The sequence below is a fragment of the Eleutherodactylus coqui genome, chromosome 9 (genome assembly GCF_035609145.1).
Source record: "Eleutherodactylus coqui strain aEleCoq1 chromosome 9, aEleCoq1.hap1, whole genome shotgun sequence".
Lineage (NCBI taxonomy): Eukaryota > Metazoa > Chordata > Amphibia > Anura > Eleutherodactylidae > Eleutherodactylus > Eleutherodactylus coqui.
The window spans coordinates 130,452,802-130,475,158 of NC_089845.1; the positions used below are offsets into that span (position 1 = coordinate 130,452,802).

Genomic DNA, 22,357 nt, shown 5'->3' on the forward strand with positions numbered 1-22,357 from the left:
TGTATGCGACAGACTTGGACTTGGTGTTCCTTTAATTGATTTCTTTGTGCAATTCTCAAGTGTCCATTATACCCTCATGCTGTAAGGATAAATAGGTTGGGATAAGCAGCGATGCTTGTGAAAGGCTAAACTGTTGACATCAGCAGTAACCCACATTTTGGTGCCAGGATTTTGTTTAACTTTCCTTACTCTATGTGCCCAGAGTTCTACACTGCTCCAAAGTTCTCTGCTGTTCTGCTGTGATGCAGGAGGCTCTAAATGACTTGTATTAAGCACCGTTGACACGTATGATACTAGTGGAGGCAAGAATAAAGAAGGGGGCAAATGAGCAAGTTGCTCTGAGGCCTCAACTATCTTGGGATGATCAGGGCTCTCAGTCACAGTCAATCATGCATCAGACTTCCTGATCAGAGGCATAACAAGTAAGCGTGGGGGCCTTCTTAGGAAAACTTGTAATGGGTTCACCCCATCACAATCACCTTTTACAGTAAGTTCAGGTAAAGCTTATAATTATGTTGGTCTCCCTAATCATAATGCACACAGTACAGGAATAACGCACAGTGATGTCACATTAGTGCAGTAATGTTCCTAGCGATGTCACAGCACAGTGATGTCACAGTACAGGGATAATCTAGTGAATGATGTTCCAGCACAGGAATTATTCAAATCGTAATGCCACAGTACAGGGATAATGAAGCATGGTAATGTCACAGCACAGGGATAATCTACTCAATGACATTTACAGTAGAGGGGGGGGGGGGGGGGGTAGGAACGTTTGGTGATGTCATGGTGCAGGGATAATCTAGTCAAAGCCATTACAGTACAGGAATCATACAAATCATGTCACAATACAGAGGTACAGTATGCTGCTGTTGTAATAATATATGTAAAGGTTACAATGTGCACTGTGAAACCACACCCACATTTTATACACCGTCCATCAGTGACTATCTTATGTCCCCATGGAAATGGGCCCCTTAGGCCTTATGCACACGGCCGTGACTGGCTTTGCAAGCAGGATACCGCTGCAGAGTCCGTCACGGCGCCCCCCCCCTCAAAGACCCCATACTTGCCTTTGGATCTACTGAGCGAAGTCCCGCATGATGCTCTGGCGCACTACAGCGCATGACGCGCCGGCGGTGTCATGTGACCCGCAGGCAGGATTACACTGAGAGGTAACACTTATATGTAGATTAACACAGGATCCATCATTCACAATAGGTATAATCTGTGACTATCTACTCCCCCATCCCTGAAAAATAACCCCTGCAGGTCCATGGGTCCCCTCCTGTTTATTGTGTAAGTGGCCCATGAAGCTGCTGTAAAACATCTCTCTAAACGCTGTTAAATGTAGCTCAGGAATGATGTCTGCCATCATAGTTACGTATAAAGAACAGTATAAAAAAAAAATCTACAATCCGAAAATAAAATGGAAAATGTTTCACTGTCTGATTCAGGCCGCCTGCACACAAACGGGTCAGATTCCACTGCAGCTCTGCTAGTTGATGACGTGAGTACTCGGGACCATTCCGCAATTTCAATTGCAGAAGGGCCGCAGGTCAGACTGCTTCCATTGACTTCAATGGAAGCTGTCCGTATGGACAGCGCACAAAGATGGAGCATACTGCGCTATTTTTTTTAAATTTATTTTTCCCTCCACTCATGGAAACCACAATTGGTTTCCGCAAGTGTGCAGGAAGAAGCCCTTTCCCATAGCATGCTATGAACAGTATTTGCTGCAGAACCGCGGTGTGGATGCCGACCGCAGATTCCACAATGCAAATCCGTTCGTGTGCAGGCGGCCTTAAATTAATATAAAAAAACAATTTTTGCGTTTTTTTTTTTAAAAATCGTATTCCTCATAGCAGTAAATCCATTATAGTAATGTATGGTACTGCTTTGGTATTGTATTGTAATTTTGGTGCTGGGTGCATTATTTTGGTACACGAATACCTTAATTTTTGGGTGCTTTTTATCAATGGCCTTTGTATGATAACGAAAGAGAAGATATTCAGTGTCTTTGCCTCGGTACTTCAATGTGAATATAGTTGAGTAATTGGCTCAGTGGTTAGTTCTATTGACTTGCAGCGCTGGGGTTCTGGGTTCAAATCTAACATGGGCAACATCTGCATGGAGTTTGTATATTATGTCTGTGCTGATATAATAATTATGGAAGTAGATTGTGAGTTCTGCGCTGTGGAATATCCTGGTGTTATATTCAAAATGAAATTATTTGTGTCATTTTATATATTAAGCTAGACAAAAAGATTAAACTACAAAAAATGCATGAAACTAAAGAGCAAGTTTATTGTAACTCTTAAAATAAATTATCAATCTGAATACAGAAAAATACAAGTTGTGGGACAGAGACCTCCTAAGAGAATGGTATGGTGTACCTCCCAACTTTCAAACAATTGATAGAGAGACAACTCCTGAGGCACATGTAGAGGCATTTTATTGTTTCTAGATGTTGTCAGGGACTTTGGAGACTTTTCCTATTGAGAACCTATTCTCATGATAGGTCCCCAAAAGTTGTTTGGTGGGATCTCCGCCGATCAGCTGACATCTTAGTCTGTTATCAGTATGGACACCAATGGAATCGGATAGTGCTGTCTATATTATAGTGGTTCAGTTTGTTACTGCAGGCACAGCTCCTATTGAGCTCAGTGGAAACTCTACCTATAGTACCAAACCGAGCTGCTGCAATGTTAACAGCGCTATCGGCCTCCAGTGCTGTCCACACTGGCAGCGGGTCTGTGCATCAGCTGCTTAGTGGGGAACCTGTCAATCCACTATTGATGACCTAGCCTGAGGATAGGCTATAAGGAAATTAAAAAAATGTGAACCTGAGAGGTGCAACCCTCACAAAAATTATTTGAACTGGTTGTAAACACGGTACTTTTATTAGGAAATTAAAAACCGGTCAATATTAACGTTCCGGAGTCGTATTAATATTGGCTGTTTTGAATTTCTTAATAAAGAAGAACCGACATTACAATTGGAATCATTTCTGTGTGAGGGTTGCACCTCTCTACATTTCCTGATAGCCTATACATTATACTACACAGTATATGGTTGACGTTAGGGTGAAGTACTGCCTGTCCACCATCTCCTAGAAAGGCAAATCCATTCTATTGGATGAAGGAGCTCCACCTTTATCTTTTCTTATCTTGTATCCTGAGGATATGTTCTCAATAGAAAGTCTTGAGTCCTGGACAATTTCTTTAAAAAAAGAGGCCTCTACATGCTCCTCAGTTGTCCTTCTATCCATTGTTTGAAAGTTCGGAGGTACACCATACCATTAGATCCGGCGGTTTGTCTCACACCCTTTAAGTGTACCACACAAGGTTCTAACATCTCAAGCCCCAACTGCAACCTGCAAAATTGGTAAACCATTGAGATATTAGTTGGCATTTTGGCAAAAATACACAAATTCACAACTCGTATCCAAGGATCCTCAATGTCTTGCAAGTATAGTAAATCTGCCCTATCTACTCAAAACTTGACCGTAAAAAGGGCAACATTTAAGGGAATATTTCTTAAAGTAATTCCTTCATAGTATCTATGGGTGGGCTCATAAAAAGTAAAGCAAAATGATCTTCTATAAGACGAAGGGAGCCCTCATCCCTGTATTGTGTATACAGTCTGTCTGTTCTTTTTGCAACCCTCTAATCCAAGGTTGTTATTACATGTCATTACTCTAATTTTTGCCATGTCAAAGAAACTGGTTGCTCCCAGGGGTATTAAAATGAATAAGGCTGAAAAGCCGGGTTGTGAAAAATTGTATAATGGTTTGAAACTTGTTTTTGTGGAGAGCGCCTTTAATGGCGCTGGTTATTTGCTCAGAATGTTTCATGTCCTTTATAAATTAGATAATTGTCGGGATCAGACTCCGGGCTTGTTTAATAGTTGGAGGTTAAGCAAATGTTCCAGAACTTGTAGGTTTTGAGGTTTCCTATTCCAGTCATAAACATTACTGACAATGATGGCCCCAGGAGGACGGAGGTCCTGTGCCAGAAAGCCAATGGCAAGCTATTCAGGATTACTACTTTCTGTTTTTAGAGAAGTTTTTGGAAAAATATTGCACTTTTGTGACGTTTTAGAAATGTGTTCTTCGGGCTACAGCGTGATTTGTGGGTTCCATCACCGTGGTAAAATGGCTTCTTTCTCCACTTACCAGGTTCAAGATAATATCCAATTCTATGTTGATCAGAGGGCACTACAAGAAATGGGGAGGGGGTGTATTCGATATATTCGCATGTCTTGCCGTTACCTCCACTGAGTCTGGGAGGGTGAAAATGTTTCCACTTGGGGAGAGCACTGCAATGCTCCCTGGGAAAACACTATGCAAATGTGTTATGGAATAATGACTCCATATTGCCACCTATTGGAACATAGCTACCCATTGAGTCAATATCTAACCTTCACTAGGAATGTAAGTCAAACCAGAATCCCCTTGTACGTACAGCTGTTTTGGGGTTCTTGCCCTCCATCGGAGCACAGCAAGGTTCTGGTTGGCTAGGTGAGCGGCCATCACCTCTACTGAAATGAAGGTAAACTCTTTTTTTAAAGAGGAGTTTGCATTTCTGAATCTAAGGCCTAATGTCCGTGGGCGGATTTGATTTGCGGAATCCACACGGGTCACCCGCGCGGAAGGTCCACAATTCAAAGTGCCCATAGGGAAGCATTGGCATCCACAACTGAATTTAAGGATGCAGACTTGATTTGTGCACCATTTGATACGAGAAAACAAATCGCAGCATGCTCCATTTTGGTGGGGATTCCATGCGGATGGGCTCAATGGGTGCAGACAATCCACAGTGCATCTGCAAATGCAATTGCGGATGCACTGCAGATTTGAAGGCTAAAATCAGTTAGGGAGGGGGAGAAAAGGCTGGGAGGTGGGGTTGTGGATTTTTTTTCTATGCAGGTGATCCGCAGTGCATCCATGTGGAAAAAAAAAATCGCATCCGCGATCGCCGGTGAGCATTTAAAAATTCCGCACTGGCACGCAGGTCTTTCGCTGTGGAAATCCGCACGCGGAATCTGTGCATGCCGTGGACGTGAGGCCTAAGCATGTATGTGGACTTTCCTATCTCAGAACAAAAGTACCTTTTCCTTTGTTTTGTGCAAATGCAAGTTGGCACAGGGGTGTGACTATAAGGGTAATGTTTAAAGGTCCTTTAAGACATGACGATTTATCTTTTGCACGAGTATAAGTGAATAAGGACAACTGATCGGTATTTAGCCCTTTCCAATCCACTGTCTGATGTCTTCCTACATTCTGATTGAAGCTTGTACAGCTCCAATGTCAGAAGACGTCCGACGGTATTCTTACCGTCTATTGCCAGCCACTCCGCTGTCGGAGCCTCTCTGGCACACACACTGACTTTAGCCAGCAGATGGCACCGTTGTATAACAACAAAAAGAGAAAGCTTTTTTGGAAACCCTGAATCCAAAATTAGATTGGAAAGGGTTAAACTGAATGATTAGCAAACAACCCAACAATAACCTGCAAAAAATGAATGAACAAAATGTGCACGATTTCTCATTCAACATTTGAACGTTCGCTGCATTTACACTGAAAAACTATCATTCTTTTTTGCTTGTCTAAACAGTTTTTTTAATTATTTTTTAACGCTAATCCTTCCATGTAAAAGGGCCTAAAGACTGGTTTCACACGAGCGTAAGCATATTTGCACATGTATGAGTGCCACATTTAGCTGCATGAATGTTGCACGCTTTTTTCCGTATTTTACTATACTATGTGTGCACACAAGGCATATTCATTTGTGCATGCCAAAACAAAAATGCTAATGCTCCCAGCCATCGAAAGGCTAATTAGTCCAACAAGTTCAAGAAGTCTTATTCCTCTGCAATTACGCCGTGTTTCACGCATCTCCTAGTGTATTGTGCGCACATCTGTGCATCCACATTGACTTCTGTGGGGACATTTGATGCACAAATGTGCAGGAAAATAGAGTGTGGTGGGTGGCGTTTTTTGCATGAAATGGGCACAAGCTACTCAATAAACACGTCTAGCATTAGCATGTTTGCCAAGTTCAAGGTCTTTGATCTGCTTGTGTGAAGTTAGCCATGCGATAAAATACGTTGCTGTCTAATGTGCGTGTACCCCTCAAATCTCGCTTCTTCCGATATGTCAGTAACTTCCTGTTGACCCAATAGCTATAATCGCTGATAGTTTGGGGGAGAAAGTGGTGTTTGTGTGTAACCCCTGCAGGATCTGACTACATTACCACACGTCTTTTGAAATCCAGTAAGGATCATGAACTGTGAATAAGCGCCATGAAAGGTCAATTATGAAACGGGACAACATGCAACTCTTAAAATGTTTAACTGATTGGGAAAATCTACCTCCTGTTCAGCCCGGCATGATCATACAGTACGAGCTCGCCTCCCACACTCCAGTTCTGTATACTGAATCTGCAGCTCTTCCCAATACTATTACTTTGTTAACTTTTTAGCTGTTGTAGGTTACAGAAGTGTTTGGGTGTGTTGGTCAACTCTGTCCACTATAGTGCTGAATAATGGGCTCAGACATGGCAGGGGTAGATAAGGTTGCCACTGTGTCATAGATGGATGTATGGGGGGGCACACAAATTTATTGGTTTAAAAAAAAGATTCTTGCAGCACTTTATATATAATGTGTACTTCCATGATTGATGGAGGCGCTCATTGTTGCAGGATGCGCACCCATCCTCTCTCCAAGCTAATCCTCCCATGATCCATGTGTTGGTGCTGCACTGTCCAGGATGTAGTGTGAGTTGTCATCAAGATGTGGTTCAGCTCCTGTAGAAGAGGAGGGCTCAGACGACCGAAGATGTTTTGGCATCAAACTCTGCAGTCTTTGGGAGAAATTGCCCAAACGGTCTGGGCTGAAGGGAGATAAAAAGTAAAGGGAGTCACCACATTAAACATTTTGCCTGTATCTGTTTTAAGATGTGTTTAGATTTCGTTCATTAAAAAGTAAGTTGACTTTTAATTGATTCTAGGGGTTGTAGGTGGGGAGTTAATTTCCTAATCTGCCTAGGACACCAAATCACCTTACCCTGTCCCCAGGATTGTGGAGAACCTGACAGCAGGTGGCCTCAACCAACATCGGAATGTAAAATCGTGGATAGGTCCCATTGCTAAATGAGTGCGTGTAGTGCCTACAGGACCAACAGGAATTTTGGGCAGCAGATTATTCGGGTGGAAAACTATGCCCTTGAAGGGAGTCCAATTGGTCAGGATTATAACTGAAGCTATGAGCATTTTGTCTGTAATAGTTAAGTCTTGGGCCACTCTTTATTCCTAACAACTTGTGCCATTGTGTGCTGGATGGCAGGGAGTCACCAACAAGTTAGTCCTGCCTTAGCTAGTTGATGTGGACACAAGGCTAGGGCAGAAAACTATCCTGGGTGAAGGAATAGGCACTTCATTTAAAGGAGTTGCCTCCATAAGAGGTTTTACCTGTCATGCAGACACCCCAGCTGTGGCTCAGTACCAAAGTGAATGGCAGTACTCCATGCACTTAAATGGGACCTCTGGAGATAGCGGAGTCAACTGTCTCTAGTGATCCCATTGAATTGAAGTGAGTGGTGGCCACCCACTGCCATTCATTTTGAAACTGAGCTGCGGCTGGGGTGTCCGGATGTCAGATAAAACTTGAGACAACCCCTTTAAGCCTCAAGATATAGCTACTGACTATTATCTTGTGGAATTGGATGCTAAAAATGTTGCCTATATTGTGTTATTTTATTCAAATGTTTTTGGAAGGAGTTGAAGTTCTCATTCCTTTTTTTGGGCCTTCTTCTATTTTATGTTTAATAATTTAGAGTCGTTTGGTAAGCATGTCGTCCATGTATTGCCTGAATGGCCATTCAGGTAATACTGCATTTCTGAAGGCTACAACATAGGAAATATCTGCCCAGTATTTTCTGAGTTGATGGAAGAACTGCTCTAAAACAAAAAAATTGCAACTTCACCCAAACCTCATAGGGTAATTGTCCCTGAGATTGTTTTTCTATTATTCTTATACATTATACATCTTTTAATAGCGGTTTTCATTTGTGAGTACAATAGATCTCACATGCCATCTTAATAGTCCATATCAGAGTGGCCATAGATCAACACCTATTTTACCAACAACGGATCACTAAGCTTGTTCAAGGATGGACTCTTCCTTTTGACTACCTTCTGTCTCCAGAGATGGCCCATCAGTCCCCAAATGAAGGCTCACAATCCCTGCACAGCCGTTCTCCAAAATGTTAAAAGATGTGTTTTGTTGGCTGCATATTAACCCTCAGTAGGATGCTTTCTTAAATGGTATCTCGGAGTATTACTTGTTGTCAGACTATGACTGTCTCCTTTCTGTAATCTCACAAATAAATAGAAGTTTTTAAGGTTTCTTAAGAAAATCTTGTGGATTGGGAGGATGATATTGGTTTATTTAAGTGAAGAGGCTTTTTCTTTATCTCGCGCACAAACTGATCTTCCAGTTTTGTTTCAGCTGTTTTTCTGGATACACATTACAGGCAGTTCTGGTAAATTGCTGACACCGCAGTGAGAAAAATAAACTGGTCTGGAGTCGGTTCTAGAGCATGTAAGGCTATGTTCACATTTGCGCTTGGAGGTTTCTTTGCAGATCTTGCATAAAAAAGTCTTGTATGAAGGACTCTTACCAGAACAAACCTAAATAAATTCCAGACTGCAAACGCAAACAGAACTTGAACCCCATTATAGTCAATGGGGTCTGTTCAGTTCCATCACAAGATGTGTGCGATCAGCTAAGGAGTTCCCCTGTAATGGAGCAGAAGAAAGGAATCCCCTCACGCAGATATGAACGTAGGCTACTTTGTAGTTTGATATCCATATAAATGTATTGGGGTAAATGCAAATCTAGCGAAAGTCTTGAATATTTTCCTTGTAGATTTGTGCATGGATAATCCACAGCAGATTACAGCAGCAACTATCCACATGCTGGATCATTTCTCTACACAATAACTGACCTACAGTGCAGATTTAAATCTGCAGCATGTCCATTTATGTCACAGATTTTCACCCCTTTTAATGCAGAGACATTAAATTTGCGGCCAAATTGTGGGATAAACGCATGTAGAATTTTCTGCAGAGTCAATGTGTATTTGTGTTCGATTTTTCCATCACATGTGCTCCTAACCTTATGATCGATCTAGAGATGCAAATTTCTCTTCTCCAAAACCTGCACTACATGACCTATGAGCATCATCTGCTCTGTCCTTTAGGAATCTATGTGGCAAATTCCACAACTACGAAACCCTCAGTAGACCCTATTATAAGTCAACTGGGTCTATTAAGTGTTAATATTTGGTTGTGTGGTTCCAAAACTGGTTTATGGCTTCTATTAAAAACAAAAAGCACAACACGGCCTTAGTGTGGTACCGCATCTGTGTTGGAACTTCTGGTCGGAGGTTTTGTTGCATGCAGCGCTTTTTCTTCTGGCTAAAAGCTGGCCAGCTGAGCAGGAAGTGAATTGACCCCATTATAGCCAATGGGGTCTGTTCAGTTCTAGCTTAAGTTTGAGCCATTAGGCCACGGGAGTTCCCCATTTCTGTTCCCCAAACGGAGTAGGAAACTGGAAGCTCCAACACAGGTGTGAAACCACCCTTGCACAACATCCATGTTTATGAAACCTTATGTAAGTTGTCAACTTAGTGTAAAATCTTTTTTAAACCTTCAAATTTTTATTTTTGGTCTACGGCATGCAGTCTTTTGTATCTTGTAATTAAAAAAGTTGAGATCGACCGGTCTTCTTATTAATAATCGGAAACGCACTGATTAATTGGAGATCACCTGGCTACTGAAACAAGTCAACCTCAAGTGCCCAAGACTTTTTCTGGGGTACTAAATCTATGTTCCGATCTTCCTGCTTCGGCTGCGGTAATTCCCTCTGGTGCATGCCGGACGTATTGGGGGATACAGCATAGGTTACAAATCAAGTGATTAAACTGTTTCAGGGGATTAAAGCTGAGCAAGTAAAGGCAGTAATGACGTTCTACAAACTACGAGTTCACCTTCATTCAACATTCAAAGTTGAGTAGAAGAGGAAGTTACAGGAGGACAACATGTGAAACCCATAGCAGTCATTAAACATAACGACAAGCCGCAACTTGATATCATTGGCCCACAAACCAACATTATAGAAATAACCAAATAAAGATATTAAATAATAGGTTTCTATTTCTGGATGGGGAAGAACCCAGGAAGAGTCAGTAGATAGTACCTGGAAGTCCATGCATAGACTCAGCCTAAATCTTGGATAAATGTAGTTTTTTTTTTATTTTTGTTTCGCTTCAAAATATTAGATAATTTTGGTCACTTTTTACTTCCACCGATGTTCATGTATTTGTAACCCATATTCTTTTTGTGCGATGGATTAGGGAAAGTTCTAGATTATCGGGTCACAGATTAAGACCTTGTTCAGCTCATGTTAATGCCAGGAAAGGCTCGTGATGTACATGTTAAGTGGGTCCATAGGATTCCATTGACCTGAGGGAGGCCAAAAAGACTATCCTAATGATTTCCACTTGGTGGGTTACCACATATAAGACATGGAATAGCAGAGTATGGTATTCCATTCAACTATGGTCTTCTATACAACACAGTATACGGTTTTTCTACAATGTGACCCTGTAGCCATATATGCCATTGTATGCCTCTACAATAGTATACATCGCAGGCTTTTTTCTGGGGTAAGATTATGTAACATTCATAGTAACATAGTATGTAAGGCTGAATGAAGACAATGTCCATCTAGTCCAGCCTGTCTATCCTCCCATGTTGATCCAGAGGAAGGCAAAAAACCCCAAGGCCAGAAGCCAATTAGCCCTTTTGGGGAAAAAATTCCTTCCCGACTCCCTAATGGCAATCAGACTGTTCCCTGGATCAACCCCTAATAGTTCCTACTTTCCTATATACCCGGATTGACAATTAACCTAAGATTTATATCCTATAATGTCCTTCTTTTCCAGAAAGACATCAAGTCCCCTTTTAAACTCCTCTATGGATTTTGCCATCACCACTTCCTCAGGCAGAGTGTTCCACAGTCTAACTGCTCTTACAGTAAAGAATCCCCTTCTATGTTGGTGATGAAACCTACTTTCCTCTATTCGTAGCGGATGTCCTCTTGTTACCGTCGTGGTCCTGGGTGTAAACAGATCTTGGGAGAGATCCTTGTATTGTCCCCTCATGTACTTATACATGGTTATTTGGTCGCCTCTTAACCTTCTTTTTTCTAGAGTAAATAGTCCCAATTTTGATAGCCTCTCTGGGTATTCCAGTCCCGTCATTCCATGTATTAGTTTAGTTGCCCTTCTTTGAATCCCCTCAAGCACTGTGACATCTTTCCTGTGCACCGGTGACCAGAATTGTATGCAGTATTCCATGTGAGGCCTGACAAGTGCCTTATATAATGGAAGGATAATCTTCTCATTCTTCGCCCCTATACCTCTTTTAATGCACCCCAAGACTTTATTTGCCTTTGCAGCAGCTGACTGACATTGGTTACTCCAGTTTAGTCTATTATCCACTAATACCCCCAGATCCTTTTCCATATCACTTTTCCCTAGTGGTACCCCATTAAGTGAATATTGGTGACCTCCGTTTCTCCTGCCCATGTGCATAGTCTTACATTTTTCAACATTGAACTTCATTTGCCATTTTCCTGCCCAAGCCCCCAGTTTAGGTCCGTTTGTAGCCGCACGTTGTCCTCCGTTGCATTGATTATATTGTATCATTTTGTGTCATCTGCAAATATTGATATTTTGCTGTGCAGCCCCTCTACCAGGTCATTGATAAATATGTTGAACAGAGTGGGGCCTAATACTGAACCCTGTGGCACCCCGCTAGCGACTGGGGCCCAATCAGAGTACGAACCATTTATTACCACCCTCTGCTTTCTATCATTGAGCCAATTTTTTACCCAGATACACACGTTTTCACCCAATCCGAGCTGCCTCATTTTGTATATTAGCCTATTATGTGGCACGGTGTCAAATGCTTTAGAGAAGTCCAGATATACGAGATCAATAGACTCTCCCAGGTCCAGCTTAGAGCTTACTTCATCGTAGAAACTGATCAGATTTGTCTGACATGAGCGACCCTTCATGAATCTATGCTGGTGAGGAGTTATTCCCTTGTTCTCCTTGAGGTACTCATCGATGGCGTCTCTCAGAATCCCCTCGAAAATTTTTCCCGTTACTGAAGTGAGACTTACCGGCCTGTAGTTGCCAGGCTCACTTTTGCTCCCTTTTTTGTAAATTGGAACCACGTTGGCAATGTGCCAATCCAGTGGTACTACACCGGTCTTGATAGTGTCTAGAAATATTAGATATAGCGGCCTAGCTATCTCGTCACTTAGTTCCCTTAGTATCCTTGGGTGTAATCCATCTGGGCCCGGCGATTTATCAATTTTAGTTTTCTTTAGTCGCTTCCGCACCTCCTCCTGCGTTAGGTATGAGATATTTTGTGAGGGGTTCATTTTATTCCCCTGCATCTCGTGTGGCATTTCCTTTTCGTTTGTGAATACACTTGAGAAGAAACTGTTTAGTAGATTTGCTTTCCCTTCGTCATCATCAATGATTTCTCCTGCATTGTTTTTTAAAGGGCCAGTGCTCTCCCTGCAAATCCTTTTGCTGTTAATATAGTTGAAAAACAGCTTCGGGTTGTTTCTGCTCTGTTTGGCGATCCGTCTTTCTGCTTCCTCCTTGGCAGTTTTGATCGTATCTTTGCATATTTTGTTTTTTTCCCTGTATGATTTTAGCGCTTCTTCGCTGCCTTGTTGCTTTAGTAGTTTGAACGCTTTCTTTTTTTCGTTTATTGCCCCTCTTACCATCTTGTCGAGCCACATTGGTTTCCTTTTAGTTTAGTTTCTTTTATTTTTAAAGGTAATCCTTTTAAACTTTTCCCATTTGTCCTCTGTACCGTTATTTTTGAGGATGTTGTCCCAATTAATGTTACCGATAGTAGTTCTAAGCTCATCAAATTTTGCTTTACTAAAGTTTAGCTTCTTTGTCGCTCCCTGATAAGGCTTCCTATTGATTGACAGCTGGAAGTTGATTATATTGTGGTCACTGTTCCCCAAGTGCCCCTCAACCTGCACCCCCTTTATACGGTCCGGTTTGTTGGTTAGTACTAGGTCCAGAATGGCCCTCCCTCTTGTTGGTTCCTGCACAAGTTGGTTCAGGTAATTGTCTTTAATTACTCTCAAGAACTCACCCCTGTGAGATTTGCAGGTTTCCTTCTCCCATGTTATATCTGGATAATTAAAGTCCCCCATTATAATTACTTCGTTGCACTTTGACACCTCTTCTATCTGTCTTAGTAGTAAGTTTTCAGTTTCTTCTGTTGCTTTTGGTGGTCTATAGAAGACCCCTATCAGGATTTTGTTATTTTTTCCTCCCTGTATTTCTACCCACAGAGATTCCACCTGTTCGTCTCCTACCCCTATATCCTCCCGTAGCCTCGGCTTCAAGTTCGATTTGACGTACAGACATACCCCTCCCCCTTTCTGGTTCCTTCGGTCTCTTCTGAAGAGATTGTACCCCTGCAAATTCACCGCCCAATCGCACTTATCATCAAGCCATGTTTCCGTAATTCCGACTATATCATAATTTTCATCAGTCATTCTCGCTTCAAGCTCACCCACTTTACCAATCAGACTTCTTGCATTCGTGGTCATATAATTTTTATATCATTTTTTTTTGTTTTTTAAATTTGTTTTGTTGCTATTCGTACTTATGGCTGATCTATCAGTTCTAACTGTACTAACGCCACCCCCTGCTTGACCCCCATTCCCTTTGCTTGGACCCGGATCGCTAGTTACACTGGCTACCCCACTATTTCTCATTTTACCCTCCCCCCCCCAGTCCCTAGTTTAAACACTCCTCCAGCCTTCTAGCCATCTTATCCCCCAGCACAGCTACACCCTCCCCATTAAGATGCAGCCCGTCCCTACGGTAGAGCCTGTAGCCGACAGCGAAGTCAGCCCAGTTCTCCAGGAACCCAAATCCCTCCTTCTTACACCAACTCCGGAGCCACTTGTTTACCTCCCTAAGATCCTGCTGCCTTTCTAGTGTGGCTTTAGGTACAGGTAGTATTTCCGAGAAAACTATCCTGGAGGTCCTCGCCCTAAGCTTGGACCCTAGGTCCCTGAAATCATTTTTGAGGGCCCTCCATTGACCTCTAACTTGTTCATTGGTGCCAACGTGCACCATGACCGCTGGATCCTCACCAGCCCCTCCCAGTAATCTGTCAATCCGATCCACGATGTGTCGAACTCGAGCGCCAGGAAGACAACACACCGTTCGACGATCCCGGTCTTTATGGCAGATTGCCCTCTCTGTCCCCCTAATAGAGTCCCCCACCACTAGAACCTGTCTAGCCTGCCCTGCACTCCCCGTCCCCGTCTCACCGGAGCAGTCATCCCCCTGGCATTCAGAGGGCATGTCGTGCTGCAGCAGAACAGAACCTCAAAATGATTTTACGGTGTTTTACTAAAAAGTGCCACTTTTTTTGTGGCATTTTTGTTGTAGCTTTTCCATGGCTAAAACGCTACAACCAGACTGCATGGTAAAGTCTGCAGTGAAATATTAAATGTCATGCATGCAAAGTATTTATTTATTTTTTTCATTTGAGGTTATTTTTTGAAAAAATAACAACATGCACTAGGTTTAGTGATCTTTCTGGTGATTTTTTTTTTTTTTAACTTTCCCATCCCCTAAAATTCTCTAAAGATCTTAAAGAGAAAAAAAATGCTAAAAAATAGAAAAGCATGCTCCGAATGTAACAAAATATATAAAACGCTATTAAAGAAAAAAAAAACTTCATAGCATTTCTTACAGGCATTTAAAGACTAAAAAAAGTATGGCCATTTGTGAAAGTGGTCCAATAAAGTTTATCCTCGTCCTTAGAAATTAAACCCCTTTTAATAATTATTAACTGTTATCAATTGCATATCGGCAGGGGTTTGCAGGATGGGATCCCTGTAGATCAATCAGCTGGTTTCTTCTGCCATTCTTCTAATTTACACAGAGAGGCTGTGTTGCCGTAAATACACAGCTCCATGCAGTGGTCCCGAGTGGTACTGCAGGCTGAGTCCCATTCACTTCAATGAGACTCATTTGGCAGTACCACTTCAAGGATCAGTCGTCGATGGTTAGAAGTGGAACACCCCGTTTTTAATAGCTTGATGATATGCCTATATCTAACCTCTATCAGGCTTGGTGGTTTGGTTTTAGGGCCTTTTACTCAGAACGATTATCATTCAGATTTTTGCTGGATCATACAAATCTGATAATCGTTCAGTGTAAATACTGCCAATGACCGAACAATGAACAATAATTCATTTGCTTATTGTTTATCAAACGACTATTGACCTGTGTAAACAGGAAGTCTGTTATCTATGAAGGACTGCCTGTTTGCTTCTGGACACCCGCCTCCATTCATAGTAATCTCCAGTTCGCTCCACCTCCATTTATCATCGCTTCTGTGTGAAAGCGCAATCGACCTTTCCAAAAGGACCCTTAACCCTTTGCAATCCAATTTTGGATTTAGGATTTCCTAGGGGGCTTTCTCTTTCTGCCGTTATACAATGGCGCCATCTGCTGGTTAGAGCCAGTACTGCGGTATGTGACATGCTGGAGAGGCCCCCCGACAACAGAGCGGCCAGTAATCTACAGTAAGAATACCCTGCCGGACGTCTTCCGACATTGGAGCTGAACAGCCTTCAATCAGAATGTCTTTAGATGTCAGACAGTGGATTGGAAAGGGTTAATAATCTTTTGACTTTTGCTATTTTTACGCATATTCCCTTGCTTTTACACAGGTCGCAGTAACTCCCCCTATGACATCACGTCTGGGTCCTGTAAGGACAGATGTTTTGAGCTCAAAGAGGCTGGTCCGCCTGCCTGCCGTTGCGACAACCTCTGTAAGAGTTACAACAGCTGCTGCCAGGACTTTGACCAGCTCTGCCTAAAGACAGGTACAGTATTTGAGATCACAGTCATGAACATTAAATGGGTTCCTTGTTGCCACTTTTTTTTTTTGAGAGAGATTGGGGCAGAATTATTTAGTGAGGCTCCAACAGGTGTCATCTGTGGTTTTATGTAGGACTCTTATGCAGTGCAAAGCTAATGCATGATCTTAACTGGATGATTGTCCCAAATGATTGCACAAACAATCCAAAAAGTCCAAAAGAGTGTTTAAAAAAAAAAAAGTGCCATTGGGGCAAAAAGTTTGTAGACTAAAATGAAGGACTATCAGGACATCACCAGGCACTGACTCTATTAACTTTGTTCCCTTTGTCTTTGTTTAAAAAAGACATGGACAAACTGGAGCAAGTTCAGAGAAGAGTTACCAAGATGGTGAGCGATCTGCAAATCATGTCCTATGGGGAACGGTTAAAGGATCTGGGAATGTTTAGCTTGCAAATAAGAAGGCTGAGAGGAGACTTAGGCCGCCTGCAGGCGGACGGGTCGGATCCCGCTGCGAGAATTCTCGCAGCGGGACCCAATCTGAGCCCCTGCAGGGACCAGTGCGGCGCTCACCTCTCTCGCGGCTCCAGCTCTTTTATGTGCCGGCCAGCCGGTGCAGAGCGGAGCCGGGGTGCCGGGAGTGACATTTCTGTGCGGACCTCTGCGTGACCCGCACAGAAATAGAGCATGCCGCGATTTGTTTTCTGCGTGTATTTCCACGTGGACAAATCGCGTCCGTCTGCCTAGGATTGCGTTTTGCAATGCAATCCTATTCAGGCGTCCAGGGGTGGAAATTCTGTGGTAAATCCCGCCGCAGAATTTCCGCCCGTGTGCAGGGGGACACACTGCCGAGGGATCAGCCCTATTCTCATTTGCACAAGGAAAGACTAAAAGCAATGGGATGAAGATGAAAGGGAGGAGACACAGATCAGATATTAGAAAAAACTTTCTGACGGTGAGGGTGATCAATGAGTGGAACAGGTTACCACGAGAGGTGGTGAGTTCTCCTTCAATGGAAGTGTTCAAACAAAAGCTGGACAAATATCTGTCTGGGATGATTTAGTAAATCCTGCACTGAGCAGGGGGTTGGACCCGATGACCCTAGAGGTCCCTTCCAACTGTACCATTCTATGTTCCGAATACTGGTTATGCCCATTGGTGTAACTTTCATCACAGCAGCTACTTCTGGGTTCAAAGGCTAATAGCAATCATTTTGTTATATTTAGTAATGCGACTCCTTGGCCTAAAGACCTACAGTGGTACCTTCTGCTGTCCAGCTCCCATATATGGGTTGTTTGTAGTGCCATAGATCTGACGTATAACTCCATCCATCCATTGATCACTGTGATTACATTGCTGTGTGTTTTTGCTATAGTTGAATTTATGGTCAACAGGGAAGGGATGGTGGGGAGACCCCATGAAATCGCTGAATGTGCCATAACTAAAAAACTAACTTTTCTTGCATACTCTTAGGCTTGTTCACATCAGCATTTTGCTTTCCATTTCTTTTTAAAGATTCATTTTCTTTTACATGATATGAATGGCAGAACAGATTTACAGTATAGCAGAACCAAGCAGAACCTGTAGCTCTCACTTGTTAATGGATCCAGTAGAGAGAAATGCCATACAGGACACTTTCTATCAACTTGTTTGTTTAGTTCTTTTGCATCTGTTTTTAACTGATCTGTATTTTTGTCTCCTTTTATCTTTCTAATCTTCTGCATATGCCCATTTACATATGGATCTGTTAAGGCCCATTTAGACCCAATGATTTTTGCTCAAAATTCGGTCAAAGCCGTCTTTTGAGTGATAACCATTGCGTCTAAATGCACGGACATCATACAGTTTTCGTGCACGAGTTGTTTATCGTTCAGTTCTAGCTTTCTTGAACTGAGCGATGAACTCTTATCAGCTCTGCAGGCTGTTATCATAGTCGGCAGAGCTGATAAGATTCTTACATCCCGTGTTCCATTTTGCTGCTTCCATGACGGAACAGCTAGGCTGAAAAAAAAAAAGGTTACTGGCCCTTAAATGGACATCAAAACAGAAACCTTTGTATAAAGTGTAAAAGCAAAAAGAGAATAAACATGGGAGTCCCCTTTCAATATAGATTTCTGTTTTTGTTTCATGGAAATAGTAGCGCAGGCTGAGCTGTTTAAAAAGTGGAACGAAGGCAAACTAAGCTGAACTGAAGTACTTTTAGTTCACATTGAAATTAATGGGAACTTAAACAGAACAGTTTTCAGTTTGGCTGCTCCTCAGATGGAAGACCTAAACGGAAAACAAAAGCGCGGATGCGAATGATCCCTAAGTAATCATGACGGGCGTAGTTTGGGCTCCGTTTACAAGTGCTATTTATTAAAGTGTAGCAGCACTAAAAAGGGGCAGCACTGCACAAAAACCTGTCTCTGCAGGTATATGGGTAATCCGTATAATAAGGGTTATTCCAACCCCTATTGGGGGGTCCTAAATGGGTCCCATTGAATCCGGCCCAGTGTGCTTCCTCGGGATAAACTTAGCGACACGTGGTAGGACTCTAAACGAAGTACCACAACGAGCAATACTCCTCCTGATGAAACAGACTGTGGGTGAATACTCTACTTTTTGCATAAGTATCATAGAGGCGCACTAGAGGGCCCATAGAGAGAGTGGGCCAAGTGATGTTTGGTCCATTATCCTTTTTTACTGGGTGGCTGGAACCAGGGCAGGACTTCATCTTCAGAGGAACTCAAATACTCAAAAATAAGCACTTTAATGACTAGTATTTTGGTCCTATTTTATGCATGTGGTGGTTTATGTCCCTGGGTGTGTTTGTTTTTCTTCCCTGGGCCACCAAAATTTATTTGTGCTGTGCGCGTGTCTTTGTTTTTTTTTGTTGTTGTTTTTTATTTGTGATACTAATTATATATATATATATATATATATATATATATATATATATATATATATATATATTTTATTTCTGTTTTGTTTTCTTTGTTCCAAATAGCTGTTTTTATATGGTCTACGATGTTAAAAAAGTATATACATAAATAAGAAATGGGATAAAATACAAAAATTCTATAATATATTTGTATTTTATCCTATTTCTTATTTGATAAATATTTTTAAATACAATTTTTTAAATTTTTTTTCAACATCTGTCACTTATGATGTCACATAAGACCTCTGGGGGACACTTATGTCTTCTCCTCTGACAGTGGAGCTCTGGACTTGGTAAATTGCAAGAGCTTTAAACCCATGCGGTACTGTTTATTTACGATGGCACGGATTTAAAGCCCAGGGTCAAGCGCCATATATTTACAGCACTTGGTCAAAAATGGGTTAAAGGTCATGGAAAGTAAGTGGAGGAAAAAACAAACATCAGACCATTCTGTCCTCTGTGCCAAAGTCCAACACCCTAATAAGGGGCACATTGTGGTCTTTGCTATGGGGCCATCCCTTTTCTCTGTACTCCACTAGCTTGTTGTAGCACGTTAGTATCCAGAGGCTTCTAGGGTGAGCTAGATTTAGTACCCCCTCCTACTGCATTCTACCCTTCCCCCACCACCATTGTTTATCATAGCCTCTCAGAGCTATCCAGTATATCTATCTGGGAATGCTATTGGCACCATACATTTTTTTTTCTGCTTGATTCGACTCTATGAAATCCAACTGAGCCCCTAGTTGGGTTTATAGATATAGATCTATAATGCAACAAGGGGCTTAGTTAAATTTCATAGAGCCAAATCAACCAAATTATGTTGAAATATTGAAATATGGTGATGCTACAGCAGCCCTTCTCCAGTGCAAATTAGAAAAAACAAGTTATCTATATTTTTGAGCCCCAGTTTCTGCTCCTGATGACCCAAGAGATAACGCTTATTTCTTCTCATTTGCACTGGAGAAGGGCTGCTGTTGCATCACCAGCTCCAACAGCAAGACCGAGGCTCTGGAGTGATGGGTCTTGGAGGAATCGGATGTGTTGACGTGAATTGGGCCTACTGGCTGTGCTCATGGGACCTTCCTTCCTCAGTATGCAATTTTTAGTTACACTTTTCTTTTTTTTCCCCTCTTAAAATCCCCTCATGGAATGGTTTATGGGGGAGAAGAGGTTAATGTCAGCCAGGCGTAAGTGTGGTTTTAAGATTCTGAATGTGGGAGGTGGTTGTATTTAATCTGGTCTGGTTCACCACTCTCTCTAATTAAAGAAACCACTTAATAAATATACGTTAGTCTCAATGAATGTCACTTTTTATGACGTTTTAACGGGGAGACATGGCACGGTGCTAACATGTTCCTAAATCAAACAGTGCTCATTTTGTATGCGCATATGTAAAGGGCTAATAGGACATAAAGAGATCTGTTAGGATAGATCTTGCTAAACCTACTTGTGGATTAGCCACTTATGCTTACTGTAGTCATGCCGGCTGCAGCACAATCCTGTATTGATACACCGACGCTTCCCAGAGTCCATTGCAGGCTCTCTACTATAGTGTGGAGACTGGTTGATGTAGTTTCTGCTGGTTTACTGAATGTGTGAATAAGAAAAGCAGAACCTCTGCTCATTGCAGTACATATTTCCTTGTAAATAGGGGCAATATTATGCTACATATTCTCTTGCACATGCGGGGCAATATTATAGTAGTTATATTCTTGTACATAGGGGGCAGTATTCTAGTAGTTATATTCTTGTACATAGGAGGCAGTATTCTAGTAGTTATATTCTTGTACATAGTGGGCAGTATTATAGTAGCCATATTCTTGTACATGGGGGGCAGTATTATAGTAGTTATATTCTTGTACATAGGGAGCAGTGTTATAGTAGTTATATTCTTGTACATAGGGGGCACTATTCTAGTAGTTATATTCTTGTACATAGTGGGCAGTATTATAGTAGCCATATTCTTGTACATGGGGGGCAGTATTATAGTAGTTATATTCTTGTACATAGGGGGCAGTGTTATAGCAGATATATTCTTGTACATAAGGGACAGTAGGATAGTAGTTATATTCTTGTACATAGGGAGCAGTATTCTAGTAGTTATATTCTTGTACATAGGGAGCAGTATTATAGTAGTTATATTCTTATAAAAAAGGGGCAATATTATAGTAGTTATATTCTTGTACATTGGGGGTAGTGTTATAGCAGTTATATTCTTGTACATAGGGGGTAGTGTTATAGCAGTTATATTCTTGTACATAGGGGGCACTATTCTAGTAGTTATATTCTTGTACATAGGGGGCAGTATTATAGTAGTTATATTCTTGTACATAGGGAGCAGTATTATAGTAGTTATATTCTTATAAAAAAGGGGCAATATTATAGTAGTTATATTCTTGTACATTGGGGGTAGTGTTATAGCAGTTATATTCTTGTACATAGGGGGTAGTGTTATAGCAGTTATATTCTTGTACATAGGGGGCACTATTCTAGTAGTTATATTCTTGTACATAGGGGGCAGTATTATAGTAGTTATATTCTTGTACATAGGGGGCAGTATTATAGTAGTTATATTCTTGTACATTGGGGGTAGTGTTATAGCAGTTATATTCTTGTACATAGGGGGCACTATTCTAGTAGTTATATTCTTGTACATAGGGGGCACTATTCTAGTAGTTATATTCTTGTTCATAGGGGGTAGTATTATAGTAGCCATAGTCTTGTACATAGGGGGCAGTATTATAGTAGTTATATTCTTGCACATAGGGGGCAGTATTATAGTAGTTATATTCTTGTACATAGGGGGCAGTATTATAGTAGTTATATTCTTGTACATAGGGAGGCAGTATTATAGTAGTTATATTCTTGTACATAGGGAGGCAGTATTATAGTAGTTATATTCTTGTACATAGGGAGGCAGTATTATAGTAGTTATATTCTTGTACATAGGGAGCAGTATTATAGTTATATTCTTGTACATAGGGGGCAGTATTATAGAAGTTATATTGTTGTACATAGGGGGCAGTATTATAGTAGTTATATTCATGTATTTGGAAGTAGTATTATAGTAGTTACATTCTTGTACATAGGGGGCAGTGTTATAGCAGTTATATACTTGTACATAGGGGGCAGTGTTATAGCAGTTATATACTTGTACATAGAGGGCAGTATTATAGTAGTTATATTCTTGTACATAGGGGGTAGTATTATAGTAGTTATATTCTTGTACATAGGGGGCAGTATTATAGTAGTTATATTCATGTATTTGGAAGTAGTATTATAGTAGTTATATTCATGTATTTGGAAGTAGTATTATAGTAGTTATATTCTTGTACATAGGGGGCAGTGTTATAGCAGTTATATACTTGTATATAGAGGGCAGTATTATAATAGTTATATTCTTGTACATAGGTGGTAGTAT

The 22,357-nt window shown here is 41.4% G+C and overlaps 1 protein-coding gene across 7 annotated transcripts in view; it reads left to right on the forward strand.

Moving 5' to 3' along the window:
• ENPP2 (ectonucleotide pyrophosphatase/phosphodiesterase 2) overlaps positions 1 to 22,357 on the forward strand; it is an 80,544-nt gene that overhangs the window by 7,109 nt on the left and 51,078 nt on the right. For all 7 annotated transcript variants that reach the window (XM_066578508.1, XM_066578509.1, XM_066578510.1 and 4 more), the window contains exon 3: positions 15,866 to 16,021. In XM_066578508.1, the coding sequence (XP_066434605.1) occupies positions 15,866 to 16,021 (156 nt within the window). The remainder of the gene's footprint in view (positions 1 to 15,865; positions 16,022 to 22,357) is intronic.